Source organism: Oncorhynchus mykiss, chromosome 1 (genome assembly GCF_057628025.1).
Source record: "Oncorhynchus mykiss isolate SJ-2025 chromosome 1, ASM5762802v1, whole genome shotgun sequence".
Classification (NCBI taxonomy): domain Eukaryota; kingdom Metazoa; phylum Chordata; class Actinopteri; order Salmoniformes; family Salmonidae; genus Oncorhynchus; species Oncorhynchus mykiss.
In genome coordinates, this window is record NC_143022.1 from 33,970,520 (window position 1) to 33,988,733 (window position 18,214).

Below are 18,214 nucleotides of genomic sequence, written 5' to 3' on the forward strand. Positions count from 1 at the left end.
TTATTTTGAGGTTATCTGTCGGTTACCTGGTGGAGTGTACGTAGTGAGGGGTCCTGGTCCTCAGGTCGGGGGTGGAGGGCATGCTGGACTGGGAGCTCCAGTGAGGAACACTCCTGATGGGGCTACTCTGCAGAGAGTTACTGCCTCCTGCCTCTGCACAACTACCAGAGCCGGGTAACCGCCTGTGACTGGACAGGGAGAGACAGAGCCCTTAGCAACAGTAATGTTAAGGTTTTCTATCTTCTAATCATTATACTAACATTCAACCAACTATCACATGCCCCACGAGCCCAGTATAGATATATCGTCATGGCAACAGAGTTGACCTCTCACTTGGAGTGTGAAGAGCGTTTCTTGACCCTCTCATAGGGTTCGTCCAGCGAGGACTCGCTCCACATCTTGGGTTTGATGGGGGACTTGTCGTATTCGGAGTGGGCGTAGTGCAGGTGGCTGAGGCCATCTAGAGACTGGGGGGGAGGGGGCCGGCTGTGGGAGGGAGGCCGGGGAGGGAGGCCCTTATGGGGAGACGCTGCCGGAGAGAAGGTGGGGGTCCCTGTCATCTGGGGGTCATCTGATAGAGGAGATAGATGGGGGTCGGTTAGATTGATGGATCACTGATTAGTCCCATTTAGAAAGACGCTGATGAACTTTTAAATGTATTTTAGCGCCAAGAGGGAAAGAGACATACCGTCGTCTAGGACCAGAGCGTCAGACAGAGAGCTGTCCTCTGAGCCCATGTTGGCCTCTGTGGGAGAGAAGAACAGAGGAAAACACTTTCACTATGGCATTAGTTAAGGTGAAGTAGTTGTGTTTTAATTCATGTTCATGAGCACTTCTTGCCATGTGTCTGTGTGTGTATGTGAGTGTGTGTTTGTGAATGTGAATTTGTGATTGTGTGTGTGCCTGGTCTCACCCTCTTTATTACGCGATGTGGTTCTTATAAGCGATTCTCTCAGCATGTGTGTAGTCTCACCCTCTATGATAAGCGATGTGGTTCTTATAAGCGATTCTCTCAGCATGTGTGTAGTCTCACCCTGTATGATAAGCGAAGTGGTTCTTATAAGCGATTCTCTCAGCATGTGTGTAGTCTCACCCTGTATGATAAGCGATGTGGTTCTTATAAGCGATTCTCTCAGCATGTGTGTAGTCTCACCCTCTTTATTACGCGATGTGGTTCGTATAAGCGATTCTCTCAGCATGTGTGTAGTCTCACCCTCTATGATAAGCGAAGCGCGTTGCGTGGGTTTCTTCCCAGAGCGGACACGGTGTTCGTTGATGGCGTTCTCTATCTCCTGGAGTTTCTTCAGCGCGTTCAGGTACGACGTCTTCCTCTGTTTTTTCAGCTTCTTACTGCTCACGTGCGGATCGCTGGCCAGACGCCTCGCAGCCTCGGTGATCTGGGATTGGATGGCAAACTCCCTCTCTAGACGGTCTAGCTCCTCCTCCTGGTGAGAGAGAGAGACACACACAAGGGTTAGGAAGTGTGACACATGCACACACAAACAAACACACTCACACAGTGAGTGTGATGATACACACTCAGACACACACACTCAGACACACATACTCAGACATGAGTCACTCACATCCACCAGTAACTTAAAGCATGTTCCCAGGCCAGTACAAACAAAATGAGGAAACCATCTATCTTCCTTCCTCCCCCACACTTTCCCAGCCCTGCCTCCCATGAGAATCCCTAAAACACCCCCAACTCCCCCTAACTCTCCCACTCACCTCCATACCTCGCCCAGCCTTGGCTAGCTTCCTCAGACCCCAGTTCTCCCAAAAATCACCCCCCCACCGCCCTCCTCCTCACCATCTCCTATGAGACCCCATAGTCGCCGCCCCAAGCACCCCTAGCCATAACACACAGCCCCCTACCCATAACACACAGCCCCCTACCCATAACACATAGCCCCTTAGCCATAACACACAGCCCCCTACCCATAATAAACCAGCCCCCTACCCATAACAAACCAGCCCCCTACCCATAATAAACCAGCCCCCTACCCTTAACACACAGCCCCTTACCCATAACACACATCCTCCTAACCATAACACTCAGCCCCCTAACCATAACACTCAGCCCCCTAACCATAACACCCATCCCCTTACCCATAACACACATCCCCCTAACCATAACACTCAGCCCCCTAACCATAACACTCAGCCCCCTAACCATAACACTCAGCCCCCTAACCATAACACTCAGCCCCCTAACCATAACACTCAGCCCCCTAACCATAACACACAGCCCCCTAACCATAACACACAGCCCCCTAACCATAACACTCAGCCCCCTAACCATAACACACATCCCCCTAACCATAACACTCAGCCCCCTAACCATAACACCCAGCCCCATACCCATAATAAACCAGCCACCTACCCATAATAAACCAGCCCCCTACCCTTAACACACAGCCCCTTACCCATAACACACATCCTCCTAACCATAACACTCAGCCCCCTAACCATAACACTCAGCCCCCTAACCGTAACACTTAGCCCCCTAACCATAACACCCATCCCCTTACCCATAACACACATCCCCCTAACCATAACACCCAGCCCCCTAACCATAACACATATCCCCCTAACCATAACACTCAGCCCCCTAACCATAACACACAGCCCCCTAACCATAACACACAGCCCCCTAACCATAACACTCAGCCCCCTAACCATAACACACATCCCCCTAACCATAACACTCAGCCCCCTAACCATAACACTCAGCCCCCTAACCATAACACCCATCCCCTTACCCATAACACACATCCCCCTAACCATAACACTCAGCCCCCTAACCATAACACTCAGCCCCCTAACCATAACACTCAGCCCCCTAACCATAACACACAGCCCCCTAACCATAACACACAGCCCCCTAACCATAACACACAGCCCCCTAACCATAACACTCAGCCCCCTAACCATAACACTCAGCCCCCTAACCATAACACTCAGCCCCCTAACCATAACACTCAGCCCCCTAACCATAACACTCAGCCCCCTAACCATAACACTCAGCCCCCTAACCATAACACACAGCCCCCTAACCATAACACACAGCCCCCTAACCATAACACTCAGCCCCCTAACCATAACACACATCCCCCTAACCATAACACTCAGCCCCCTAACCATAACACCCAGCCCCATACCCATAATAAACCAGCCACCTACCCATAATAAACCAGCCCCCTACCCTTAACACACAGCCCCTTACCCATAACACACATCCTCCTAACCATAACACCCAGCCCCCTAACCATAACACATATCCCCCTAACCATAACACTCAGCCCCCTAACCATAACACACAGCCCCCTAACCATAACACACAGCCCCCTAACCATAACACTCAGCCCCCTAACCATAACACACATCCCCCTAACCATAACACTCAGCCCCCTAACCATAACACTCAGCCCCCTAACCATAACACCCATCCCCTTACCCATAACACACATCCCCCTAACCATAACACTCAGCCCCCTAACCATAACACTCAGCCCCCTAACCATAACACTCAGCCCCCTAACCATAACACACAGCCCCCTAACCATAACACACAGCCCCCTAACCATAACACACAGCCCCCTAACCATAACACTCAGCCCCCTAACCATAACACTCAGCCCCCTAACCATAACACTCAGCCCCCTAACCATAACACTCAGCCCCCTAACCATAACACACAGCCCCCTAACCATAACACTCAGCCCCCTAACCATAACACTCAGCCCCCTAACCATAACACATATCCCCCTAACCATAACACATATCCCCCTAACCATAACACTCAGCCCCCTAACCATAAAACACAGCCCCCTAACCATAACACACAGCCCCCTAACCATAACACACATCCCCCTAACCATAACACTCAGCCCCCTAACCATAACACTCAGCCCTCTAACCATAACACACAGCCCCCTAACCATAACACTCAGCCCCCTAACCATAACACACATCCCCCTAACCATAACACTCAGCCCCCTAACCATAACACTCAGCCCTCTAACCATAACACACACCCCCTACCATAACACACACCCCCTACCATAACACACAGCCCCCTAACCATAACACACATCCCCTTACCCATAACACTCAGCCCCCTAACCATAACACTCAGCCCTCTAACCATAACACTCAGCCCCCTAACCATAACACATATCCCCCTAACCATAACACATATCCCCCTAACCATAACACTCAGCCCCCTAACCATAAAACACAGCCCCCTAACCATAACACACAGCCCCCTAACCATAACACACATCCCCCTAACCATAACACTCAGCCCCCTAACCATAACACTCAGCCCTCTAACCATAACACACAGCCCCCTAACCATAACACTCAGCCCCCTAACCATAACACACATCCCCCTAACCATAACACTCAGCCCCCTAACCATAACACTCAGCCCTCTAACCATAACACACACCCCCTACCATAACACACAGCCCCCTAACCATAACACACATCCCCCTAACCATAACACTCAGCCCCCTAACCATAACACTCAGCCCTCTAACCATAACACACACCCCCTACCATAACACACACCCCCTACCATAACACACACCCCCTACCATAACACACATCCCCTTACCCATAACACACAACTCAATAACAGCAGAGAGCAGATCATGACTCAACAGCAACAGTGTTTCATCACATGGGAACCATTAGGACGTAGTTTCTGTATGTTCTACAGGGACTAGTGAGTTAAGACTAGTGAACAGACAGAAAACAGTAACTATTTCAGACAGACAGCTTTTCAACTGGCTTTCACACGGCTCTATGCATGGATGCATACAACACACACATCCCCCTACCATAACACACATCCCCCTACCATAACACACATCCCCAAACCATAACACACATCCCCCTACCATAACACACACCGCCCTACCATAACACACATCCCCCTACCCATAACACACATCTTCCTACCCATAACACACATCTTTCTACCCATAACACACATCTCCCTACCTATAACACACATCCCCTACCCATAACACACATCCCCCTACCCATAACACACATCCCCCTACCATAACACACATCCACCTACCATAACACACATCCCCCTACCCATAACACACACATCCCCCTACCCATAACACACATCCACCTACCATAGCACACATCCCTCTACCATAACACACATCCCCCTACCATAGCACACATTCCTCTACCATAACACACATCCCCCTACCCATAACACACAACCCCCTACCCATAACACACATCCCCCTACCATAACACACATCCCCCTACCATAACACACACATCCCCCTACCCATTACACACATCCACCTACCATAGCACACATTCCTCTACCATAACACACATCCCCCTACCCATAACACACATCCCCCTACCCATAACACACATCCCCCTACCATAACACACATCTCCCAACCCATAACACACATCTCCCTACCCATAACACACATCTCCCTACCATAGCACACATCCCCCTACCCATAACACACATCCCCCTACCCATAACAACCCATACCACACAGCCCCCTACCCATAACACACATCCCCCTACCATAACACACATCCACCTACCCATAACACACATCCCCCTACCCATAACACACATCCCCCTACCCATAAAACACATCCCCCTACCCATAACACACATCCCTGTGTATGTATGGTCCATGTGTGGGTGACCTTATGTCCAGGGCAGGGGTTCAGAAAAACACAACAGAACAATATGATCACAGCTCCCAAAGATAAAGAGGTAAATACACTAGGTTTGTTTAACACACACAGGTCAACAAGACTACCTCAGCCTGGAGGAATCCCATTTACTAAACAATCTCTACATCCCCCCTGCCATAATAACCTCTGTGTGTGTGTTCTGAGGTAACAAGGTTTGACTAGTGTAAAACCTGAGACATCTTCCTGCTAGCATCGCGGTTTCATAATGCTGTGACCCTGGATTTGTTTCAATGCATACAATCCAAGACACACACACACACACACACACACACACACACACACTCTTTCTTTTTCTCCCACTATCACCACTTCCTGTGTTACGGAGCAGACAAGCTATTTTTAGTCAGCCCTGAAGCAGTGGAAAATCTACTGAGGCACAAAATAGAAGAACAGACAGACAGATTCAGCAATAGAAGAAGAGAAGAAGAGAGAGAAAGAGGGATTGAGGATGACTTCAAACCAACTTCAAAGCAGATCCCAAACTTTTCAAAGTGCTGGCTTGGCCACTGCCCCAGTTACTCTTCTGTTTCAACCAATGATTTAAGATCAATTCTCCCCAAGTCTAACCATATAGATGAAGATAAACCATATAGATAAAGATGCACTATGTAGATATCGCTCCTCCATTTCCTGGTTGCTAAAATTCTAATAGTAATTTCAGTTTATGTTTCAAAACATGCAAGTATATAATGTAGAGAATTACTGTACCTTCTAAACCACTGTGAAATATATTTTCCATAAATATATGAAGCTGGTGTACAAAAGCAAAAGTAAAAACTTAAGAATGGGAAGCATAGAGAATGACAGATCTATAACTACATTTCTATGTAAATTTGGTCGGGTCACCCAAAAAGTTACATATTGCAGCTGTAAATAACCCCAGGTTCATGAGGAAGTTTATCTACACTGGGAGCCAAACAGAACTCCTCCAATTAGCTAGAACTGAATGGAACCACTGGAAACGGTTGGATCAGATGTGGACTTTGGGCAGGTACGGTTTGAGATGTTTCTCTGACCTCTCCTTTAGGCAGGATCTTAAACGGGCAGTTATGGTTTGAGAGATTTCTCTGACCTCTCCTTTAAGCAGGATCTTAAACGGGCAGTTACGGTTTGAGATGTTTCTCTGACCTCTCCTTTAAGCAGGATATTAAAGGGGCAGTTATGGTTTGAGATGTTTCTCTGACCTCTCCTTCAGGCAGGATCTTAAAGGGGGAGTTACAGTATGAGAGATGTCTCTGACCTCTCCTTTAAGCAGGATCTTAAACGGGCAGTTATGGTTTGAGAGATGTCTCTGACCTCTCCTTTAAGCAGGATCTTAAACGGGCAGTTACGGTTTGAGATGTTTCTCTGACCTCTCCTTTAGGCAGGATCTTAAAGGGGCAGTTACGGTTCGAGATGTTTCTCTGACCTCTCCGTTAGGCAGGATCTTAAAGGGGCGGTTACGGTTTGAGAGATTTCTCTGACCTCTCCTTTAAGCAGGATCTTAAACGGGCAGTTATGGTTTGAGAGATGTCTCTGACCTCTCCTTTAAGCAGGATCTTAAACGGGCAGTTATGGTTTGAGATGTTTCTCTGACCTCTCCTTTAAGCAGGATCTTAAAGGGGCAGTTACGGTTTGAGATGTTTCTCTGACCTCTACTTTAGGCAGGATCTTAAAGGGCGAGTTACAGTATGAGAGATGTATCTGACCTCTCATTTAAGCAGGATCTTAAAGGGGCAGTTATGGTTTGAGATGTTTCTCTGACCTCTCCTTTAGGCAGGATCTTAAAGGGGCAGTTACGGTTCGAGATGTTTCTCTGACCTCTCCGTTAGGCAGGATCTTAATGGGGCGTTTACGGTTTGAGAGATTTCTCTGACCTCTCCTTTAAGCAGGATCTTAAACGGGCAGTTATGGTTTGAGAGATTTCTCTGACCTCTCCTTTAAGCAGGATCTTAAACGGGCAGTTATGGTTTGAGAGATGTCTCTGACCTCTCCTTTAAGCAGGATCTTAAAGGGGCAGTTACGGTTTGAGATGTTTCTCTGACCTCTCCTTTAGGCAGGATCTTAAAGGGGGAGTTACAGTATGAGAGATGTCTCTGACCTCTCATTTAAGCAGGATCTTAAACGGGCAGTTATGGTTTGAGATGTTTCTCTGACCTCTCCCTTCGGCTGGATCTTGTGTTCGTCCAGCTTGAAGGCAGTGCCAATCTTCCTTCTGACCGTCGGAGGCTCCTCCCCTGGGTCCAATGGATACTCCTTAGGCAGCTTCCCTGTCAATTCCTAGAGGGAGGAGGAGAGACGGAGAGACAAAGAAAGCGAGAGAAAGAAAGGGTGAGAGAGAAGCAGGAGAGAGGAATACATTTAATTTATCATTACTCATTGAAGTTGGTATGTATGTGTGTTTGTGCACGAGTCTTACCGCCTCTCTGATACAGATGTTCTTGAGTTCCTCTAATCTTTGTTTGAGAGTCTCCTCCAGAGCCTCCTGTCTGGCCCTCAGGGCTGCCAGCATGTCTTTCTTAGCTGTCTGAGAACTGTCCGACTCCTGGGAACCTACACAGACACACACAGAGCAGAGATACAGTCAGAACACACACACAGAGCAGAGATACAGTCCGAACACACACACAGAGCAGAGATACAGTCCGAACACACACACAGAGCAGAGATACAGTCAGAACACACACACAGAGCAGCGATACAGTCAGAACACACACACAGAGCAGAGATACAGTCAGAACACACACACAGAGCAGAGATACAGTCATAACACACACACAGAGCAGAGATACAGTCAGAACACACACACAGAGCAGAGATACAGTCAGAACACACACACAGAGCAGAGATACAGTCAGAACACACACACAGAGCAGAGATACAGTCAGAACACACACACAGAGCAGAGATACAGTCAGAACACACACACAGAGCAGAGATACAGTCAGAACACACACACAGAGCAGAGATACAGTCAGAACACACACACAGAGCAGAGATACAGTCAGAACACACACACAGAGCAGAGATACAGTCATAACACACACACAGAGCAGAGATACAGTCAGAACACACACACAGAGCAGAGATACAGTCAGAACACACACACAGAGCAGCGATACAGTCAGAACACACACACAGAGCAGCGATACAGTCAGAACACACACACAGAGCAGAGATACAGTCAGAACACACACACAGATAACAGATACTCTTAGAACCTAACACTGAACATGGACCAGAGTGTAGAAAACTGTAAGAAACAAGCTTACTATCAAATCAAATTGTATTTGTCACATGCGCCGAATACAACAGGTATAGATAGACCTTACCATGAAATGCTCAATTACTTAACCAACAATGAAGTTCAAGAAATAGGGTTAAGAAAATATTTGCTAAATAAACTAAAGTAAAAAATAAAAAGTAACACAATAGGATTACATAACAATAACGAGGCTATATACAGGGGTTTCCCGTACCGAGTCAATGTGCAGGGTTACAGGTTAGTCCAGGTCATTTGTACTATAACCTTACTGTGTAGGACTCATATACACCCCCTGTACTGTTGATAGATTGATCCAGAATGTCTACACTGCCGAAAACGGTAGAGCGAAAGTGACGGAGGCACATTAACATAACAGCACTACTCATATCAGTGACAGTGACATATCAGTGACATCATTCTGTTGCGAGGCAGCGTGTCATTAGATTAACACACACACACACTGGTCTGAGGGGACGATGTTGAAAGTGAGAAGAGACTGTGTGGCCTTGTAGGAATATGTGAGTGAGTGTGTGTATTAGAGGTAGTCTCTGTCGGAGGGTGAGAGAGAGATATAAACACTGAATGTGGAGGGTGAGAGAGAGAAGGGGGTATGTGGAGATAGCAGAGATACAACGTCAGGGAGAAAGAGAGAGGCAAATACAAAGAGAACTGGGACAAGAGATAAAGATAGATATCAAACAGGACATTAGAGAGGAAAAATATGAACTGTGTTGTGGAGACTACTGTGTTGTGGAGACTACTGTGTTGTGGAGACTACTGTGTTGTGGAGACTACTCCTTCTAAACACAGTAATTGATTTCATAAGTTGTCAGCGGTGTCTGGAAATAGCTGACACTGCACACACACAGTTGGCAGCATATGTGTATCGACCTTTGCTCCCTCACTCAAAACTAGTAGAGTTTTTAGTACAAACATTATTTGAGCTTTCGTGTGTCTTTCACACTTCCACCATGTTGGTGGAAACAGCCTTGGGAAAACATGAGGCTAACAGCATAATGGGTTTCTGTCCTGAAGTTTAAAGGTTGATTCACAGCCCTGCCCTCTCTCACTCTGTTCCCACAGACCCCTGGCCTAGATAGGGGGGTGGAGGGGTGAGTTACCACTGACTCCTCTCACAGATCTCTCTCTAACCACATTAACCCTCACATCCCTCTTTTCTCCCCTTACAGTCCTCTCTTCCCTCTCTCCTCTACCACACTACATTTAGAGGCAGGCGCCTCCACATTATTGGGCGGAGTGAGAGTAGGGCAAGGGTACTGTTGGCCACAGACACACATGCAAACACAGCCACACACAGAGATAATTACCCGAGGAGAGCAGACTGCCAGAGCTGCCGCTGATGATCTTGCCCTTGCTGCCCATGTTGGCCAGTTTAGATGTCTTCAGAGTGCCAGTCTCTGTCAGGTCGATGGCTATCTCACTGAGGCTACGAGCCGCATGGATCTTAGACTGGACAAACATAATCAGACATAATACCCCATGTCTGCTTGTTGCTACTGATTTGGTTATGAACTCCACACACATTCTAGATCCTCAGTCCTACTAGAACCCCACAGTTATTCTAGAATCTCACTCGCATTCTACAACCCCACAGTTATTCTAGAATCTCATGCGCATTCTACAACCCCACAGTTATTCTAGAATCTCATACGCATTCTACAACCCCACAGTTATTCTAGAATCTCACACGCATTCTACAACCCCACAGTTATTCTAGAATCTCATATGCATTCTACAACCCCAGTTATTCTAGAATCTCATACGCATTCTACAACCCCACAGTTATTCTAGAATCTCACACGCATTCCAGAACCCCATACTCATTCTAGAACCTTGTGGCCATTCTAGAACCGCCCGGTCATTCTAGAGCCTCACAGTGATTATATGTGTTACCTTGCTCTGCTTGCGGTCCAGGTAGAACTGGTGTTGGCTGATGGCCATGGCCCAGATAGACTTAATGAGAGCAGGGCAGGCGTACCAGGTGTGGACAGCTATACCACTGTGGCCAAACGTCCTTCTGGTCACCGACGCCCTACAGTAGAGACGGACACAAGGCCTCCTTATACACACTGAATAAACACACACACACAGTAAATGAAATAACACGCACACAGGTACACATGCAACACAGCGACCTATAGCATGGCCAGACGCAAGGCATCCTTGAACACACTTATTCTAGAAAGAGAGAGTATGTCTAGTAGTGATGTTTATCATAGCGCACGTTGTCTCTCATGACATGATTTACTCTACACTGTTTAGACAGAAAGACATCTGTGTCTACAGACCCGCTGACACTAACTACGGCCTCCTATAAAACAGCTCTCTCTCTCTTCTCTCTGCCCTTCTCTCACTCCTTTTCTCCCTTCTTTCTCTCTCCATCTGTCTTTCTCTCTCCATCTGTCTTTCTCTCTCCATCAGACGGTAAACAAACAAAAGAGAGGTGACTTCCTCCTCTAGACAGCAGAGTTCAGTGTGTGTGTGACTAGCAGTAGTTCTGTCTGTGCAGGCTCTATTTAAGATCCTCTGAATCTCACTCTAACGCCAAGATAAACTGAAGCGGATATGCCTCTCTCACGGTTTGTCTGTATGTGTGCACAAGCTACTCTGTTCAATCACATGCCCCACAGGGGATCTCTTGCTGCCTCTACTACTCTTTAATATATTGTCGCCAATAACAACAACACCTCTCCAACCCATGACCATCTCTGCTCTGTGTTTGTTAAGTCTGCTAACATTTACACAAAGCAGCTATCAGCATTGACAATGGGGGACAATAAAGACATTATACATTGCATCTATCCAAGCTTCATATATCCTACATACTATTTTCCCACCTCCAGCAGTAATGAAGTATCATCAACACAACTAACTAACATTAGCTATGTGTCATATATATTATATATATTATTACTACACTTTACTACTTTTGTGATACAAAACTATTTACAGTGCTGAAACAAACGCGTGCGCAGGAATGCAAGCACACACACACACACACACACACACACACACACACACACACACACACAGTTGTGATATAGATTTACCTCCTGGGGTCGTGAACTTCCACTGAGAACTTCTTCTCTCTGAAGTAGAGGTTCTCCAGCTGACGCCATTGGAACACCTGACACACACACACACACACACACACACACACACACACACACACACACACACACACACACACACACACACACACACACACACACACACACACACACACACACACACACACACACACACTTTAGAACTGAGAAATGCTCACACACACTTGAAACTGAGATACACACAGGCATACACACACAAGCCTCAGAACTAAGAAACACACATCACAGGTGGCTCCTTAATTGGGGCGAACGGGCTCATGGTAATGCCTGGAGCAGAATAGGTGGAATGTTATTAAATACATCAAACATGTGTTTATACCATTCCATTTGCTCCGTTCCAGCCATTATTATGAGCCGTCCTCCCCTCAGCAGCCTCCTGTGACACACATACACTCCAAGCTTGAGAATGCAGAAACACACATTCCAGCTTGATATGGTATCCCTGTACTTACTGAGAGTTAAGATTGGTTTTGCAACACCCCAAAAACAGAAAGAAGAGGAGAGGAGTGAGGGAGGGAAGAGATGGTAAGAGGGAGGACCTGAGGTAAGGGTCTCAGATCAGATTCAGACCCAGCGGGCTCGTCCAGAACTCTTCCCCCGGCTGAATGACCTCACCCCCGAGAGAGAGAGAGGGAGGAGGCTTTCTCTCCTCCGCTCGCGTTCTGTCTCTTTCCTTCTTTTCCGTTCTTTTTACGAACCATCAGCTTCTTTAAAAAAAAAGCCCCACTGGGCGAGAACGTCTCTTCAGTGTGTGTGTGTGTGTGTGTGTAAAATCCTCCCAGGCGCAGAGGAACAGAAAGTTCTGAGTGGACGGGTGTTCACCATCTGTAGGCGAGTGAGCGAGTGCATGTGTGTGAACTAAAGTTTCCTTCTTTCCTGTAGCCAGGCAAAGATCCTCCCCTCCCTCCCCCTGACCCTCCTCTCTCCCTTGGGGAGTACGCTTCCTGCTCTGGGCTCTGTGGCTGGGAGGGAGGGTGTGGGGTAGGGAGGGAGTGAGGGGAGAGGGTGGAGGCTTACTGTGGCCCAACCAAACGGAGAACTTTTGCTTTGTTAAGTCAGCCAGCCCCCTCTTCACACACACACACACACACACACACACACACACACACACACACACACACACACACACACACACACACACACACACACACACACACACACACACGGTCTGAGTCTGTTTCTCGTTACACAGAAAGAGAGCAGAGTCACAGCAGTTACTGTTACACTGGAGACACTACTAGCAGCTGGGACACATACACACCAACAGTGGTGGTGGTAGAAATGTGAAGGCAGTGAGATGGTTTAAGAAACGGTAAAAACACAAACTCTGTACCAACAGGATGAGGGAGGACAGGACAGACTAGAGAGGAGGGAAGAGAAGACGAGGGGGCACGGCCCAGGAATTTTAACAGCCTGGAAAAACAATGTAGAGAGGGGGATAAGAGGAGAGGAGAAGAGGGGGATAAGATGGAGCATATAAACACAGCATATGGACTAAGTGTGTGTGTGTGTGTGTGTGTGTGTGAGCATGCATGCATGTGTGAGAATCAGTGCAGTTATGATCACACTCGGCGTACTGTACACTCAATGGAGTATGAAGACTTAATGTGGCATGGTGCTAAAAATAGGAGTCAGTTGAGGAGAGTGGATGTGTGATTCCAGACAGGGAGCGTGTGTAACAGCTTTCCATCACCAGAGCGTTTGACACACACATGCTTCCTCAAAACTAGGTTGTACGGTGGGCCCCATCTTGTCAACTCAACACTGTAGCATTGGCATCATATGTATGAGACGCAATACATCCCAGAACAACTAGTGTGATCAGGTTTTTGCTGGGTAGGGACAAAAGCTTGCACACCATGTGTGTTTAAAAGACTAGGGTCGGCCATCCAATGGCTGAGACCATCGCTTTCATCTTCCCTCAGATCAGACTTTAGTAATCATAGTCAATGAGCCATAGAACATTACTGCAAACCACAGTCACATTTTACAGGAAGGCTACTTCAAAATGTACATGTACAGCACAATATAATGAGGAATTAAACCAGTTTCAATATTCAAGAAGCTCTGTCCAAACTAACAACTGACAGGAGTTCTATAAGTGGTGTGTATTTAGTAACAGCTTTAGAGAAACTGAGAATAATCTCAACAATAATATCAGATACAGACATGGTGACACTGCCTTTCTACACAGCACTGAGAATGGCAAAGGGCGTGTCCACTGTTAGGCCAGTGTGTGTGTTCGTGTGTGACCACAAAGAAAAGGTCATGCCTGAGAAAGCTTGAAGTGGACACCCATGGTATTGTTTAAAGATGTATAACTGCTCAGTAATGTTGGAGTAAAGCCAAGGTCTATTCTAGTACAGGGCAGAGCTGTACCTGTAGACAGTAGCAGGCAGTTAGGACTAGAAGCATGTCTGGGGACTAGGGTCTAGAGGGGACCCACTTACCATCACTGGTTCCCCCCCTTTCCCTGTTTCTCTCCCTGTTTCTCAGTTCCTCCCTCAGAAAGTTGGAGGGCAGTGAGTTTGGGGGGGCGTTAAATGTTTCCAGATTGTTCTTTAGTCACTATGGAGACATGCCTACTGCTTCCTGTTGTTTTTGTTTTGGTCGTAGTTTTTTCAATGTGTTTATGTTAGAAGGTGTGAGGTTAGGAAGGGTGTTTACAAACCAAGGCAAACTCCTCACTCATTACTCATCAGTGTTCCATACCTTCATATGCCTGTCTGATCCGGCAACACACTAGTTAGCAGAGATATGGGCTCAATATCTGTCAAGAAAATCTCAATCCAATTCATTTCCTCAGTCAAAAGGACACTCCTCTCACTACTGGAGCTTCACACAGTTACTTAACCACCAGCAGCTGCTTCAGTCACTCACAAACCCTAATCTCTGGATAAGTGACTCAGAACTCACTAACAAGGCATTTTTCCCGGCTGTGGTTGAGCTGTAACTTCCTACCGGTGTGTGTGTGTGTGTGTGTGTGTGTGTGTGTGTGTGTGTGTGTGTGTGTGTGTGTGTGTGTGTGTGTGTGTGTGTGTGTGTGTGTGTGTGTGTGTGTGTGTGTGTGTGTGTGTGTGTGTGTGTGTGTTAGGGGTAAAGTATTTAAACAACCCCAAATAAACAGTCAGAAGGCCACCTCAAAGTGGTGGTCTAGTCACTCCAGGTTGTCCCCTAGTAAAACACAACCTATTCCTGATGTGAAACTGAAAACAAAAACAGCCTTATCTAAAACACTGAAAACCTAGTTTGACATAATGATAGTGGCCTTGTCAGGTAACCAGTAATGCACAGCCTCTAAACACAGTTTTCATAGGGTCTCAACCTTCATTGAAATTCACACCAGAGTAATTAAAGACATTAATAGCCATCTGTAAAGTGCCAGCGCTCTGTGTGTAGATAACATTAGTGTGGTGATGAGAAGCCAGAACATGAAGTCCTGAGCCTCCCTTCATTCTACCTCCCCTCTGAACACAATCACTCTATTGTAGTACAGACCCCTTTCAACTGGGCATGGCCCACTGCCTTTTATTGTGTGTGTGTGTGTGTGTGTGTATATATATCTACAAATGGTGAAATATGGGGAGAAAACATCCTGCCAATAATGAAAGATCCAAGAGGGCCCCTCCCAGCAAACCGGGAACATTACCAGAACATTAGTTAAGATTCCCATTAAGTTCTAGATAGGATTATATCTAACATTAGGATGATAACATCCCCAAAACATTTGTAAAAGTTTTTTTTAATGTTTACGTTTGAAATGAAATATCCTTAGAATGTTCTCCTACCATTCACTAAAATGTTGTAACAACCACCAAAGAACGTTCTCAAAATGTTCTCATTGGGATTCCAGGTAAGGTAATAACACAATGTACCAGTAATGTTTTCCCAACAAATCAAAATTGGTTATGTGAAAGTTCCCTGAACGTTTGTTAGATTGTGGTAAATGTTCTCATTAAACAGAAACTCTCCAGTCATGCTGATGATTATACCATGTTTGTATTAAACATTTGCCTGATATTGAAGAATTTTCCCATACCACAATTTGTTTCATTAGATTGTGGGAACAGTTTGGTGGGAACATTGTGGGGACATCACAAAATATATTTTCCCAAAACACACAAAAAAATGTCAATTTTTGTGCATGATTATACAATGTTTTATGTTTGGTTGCACAGGACATTCCCTTAATGTTATAAGAATGTTGACAGAATAACTGATCTAAGTTCTTTAAAGGTTCCCAGAACATTTAATTAAGTTATGGGAGTTGTCTGGGATGTTGCAAGAATATTTTATATTTTTGTTTTATGTTCAACATAATATTTCATTGAATATACATTTGACCTAGTCTTAGAGGTCCTCAGAAAATGTCAATAACACTACTTCTTATCACACTGCTCACTTCCAGAAGTCAGCCTCGCTTAACCCAGAAGTCAGCCTCGCTTAACCCAGAAGTCAGCCTCGCTTAACCCAGAAGTCAGCCTCCCTTAACCCAGAAGTCAGCCTCCCTTAACCCAGAAGTCAGCCTCCCTTAACCCAGAAGTCAGCCTCCCTTAACCCAGAAGTCAGCCTCACTTAACCCAGAAGTCAGCCGCACTAATGTGTCAGGGGAAACACCATTCGACTGATGAATGAGGTCAGCTTGCAGGTGCCCGGCCCTGCCACAAGGAGTTGCTAGAGCATGACGAGCCAAGGAAGCTCCCAGAGCAAACTGTATGCCGTCCTATGGGGCTCCCGGTCACGGCCGGCTGTAACACACAGGCTGTAACACACACTGCGATGCAGTGCTTTTGAACGCTGCACAACTCAGGAGCACTTCAATAACCTTTCTGACTGGATTTTTAAATAGGGACGAAATAAAAACTTTTAGTAGAGTACAGTGCCTTGCGAAAGTATTCGGCCCCCTTGAACTTTGCGACCTTTTGCCACATTTCAGGCTTCAAACATAAAGATATAAAACTGTATTTTTTTTTGAAGAATCAACAACAAGTGGGACACAATCATGAAGTGGAACGACATTTATTGGATATTTCAAACTTTTTTAACAAATCAAAAACTGAAAAATTGGGCGTGCAAAATTATTCAGCCCCTTTACTTTCAGTGCAGCAAACTCTCTCCAGAAGTTCAGTGAGGATCTCTGAATGATCTAATGTTGACCTAATTGACTAATGATGATAAATACAATCCACCTGTGTGTAATCAAGTCTCCGTATAAATGCACCTGCACTGTGATAGTCTCAGAGGTCCGTTAAAAGCGCAGAGAGCATCATGAAGAACAAGGAACACACCAGGCAGGTCCGAGATACTGTTGTGAAGAAGTTTAAAGCCGGATTTGGATACAAAAAGATTTCCCAAGCTTTAAACATCCCAAGGAGCACTGTGCAAGCGATAATATTGAAATGGAAGGAGTATCAGACCACTGCAAATCTACCAAGATCTGGCCGTCCCTCTAAACTTTCAGCTCATACAAGGAGAAGACCATGATCACTCTGGATGAACTGCAGAGATCTACAGCTGAGGTGGGAGACTCTGTCCATAGGACAACAATCAGTCGTATATTGCACAAATCTGGCCTTTATGGAAGAGTGGCAAGAAGAAAGCCATTTCTTAAAGATATCCATAAAAAGTGTCGTTTAAAGTTTGCCACAAGCCACCTGGGAGACACACCAAACATGTGGAAGAAGGTGCTCTGGTCAGATGAAACCAAAATTGAACTTTTTGGCAACAATGCAAAACGTTATGTTTGGCGTAAAAGCAACACAGCTGAACACACCATCCCCACTGTCAAACATGGTGGTGGCAGCATCATGGTTTGGGCCTGCTTTTCTTCAGCAGGGACAGGGAAGATGGTTCAAATTGATGGGAAGATGGATGGAGCCAAATACAGGACCATTCTGGAAGAAAACCTGATGGAGTCTGCAAAAGACCTGAGACTGGGACGGAGATTTGTCTTCCAACAAGACAATGATCCAAAACATAAAGCAAAATCTACAATGGAATGGTTCAAAATAAACATATCCAGGTGTTAGAATGGCCAAGTCAAAGTCCAGACCTGAATCCAATCGAGAATCTGTGG

At 46.1% G+C, this 18,214-nt stretch overlaps 1 protein-coding gene across 39 annotated transcripts in view; it reads right to left on the bottom strand.

Annotated features, from left to right (window-relative positions):
• LOC110532201 (FERM domain-containing protein 4A) overlaps window positions 1–18,214 on the bottom strand; it is a 204,393-nt gene that overhangs the window by 11,911 nt on the left and 174,268 nt on the right. For 18 of the 39 annotated variants that reach the window (XM_090229189.1, XM_090229181.1, XM_090229196.1 and 15 more), the window contains exons 12-20: window positions 12,079–12,155; window positions 10,922–11,060; window positions 10,336–10,477; window positions 8,162–8,295; window positions 7,900–8,022; window positions 1,214–1,445; window positions 689–745; window positions 334–571; window positions 27–188 (exon numbers count right to left, since the gene is read on the bottom strand). In XM_090229189.1, coding sequence (XP_090085315.1) covers window positions 27–188; window positions 334–571; window positions 689–745; window positions 1,214–1,445; window positions 7,900–8,022; window positions 8,162–8,295; window positions 10,336–10,477; window positions 10,922–11,060; window positions 12,079–12,155 — 1,304 coding nt within the window. Of the gene's footprint in view, window positions 1–26; window positions 189–333; window positions 572–688; window positions 746–1,213; window positions 1,446–7,899; window positions 8,023–8,161; window positions 8,296–10,335; window positions 10,478–10,921; window positions 11,064–12,078; window positions 12,156–12,457; window positions 13,168–18,214 lie in introns of those variants that run through there. The other 21 variants (XM_090229186.1, XM_036975949.2, XM_036975959.2 and 18 more) reach the window with 6 other exon arrangements.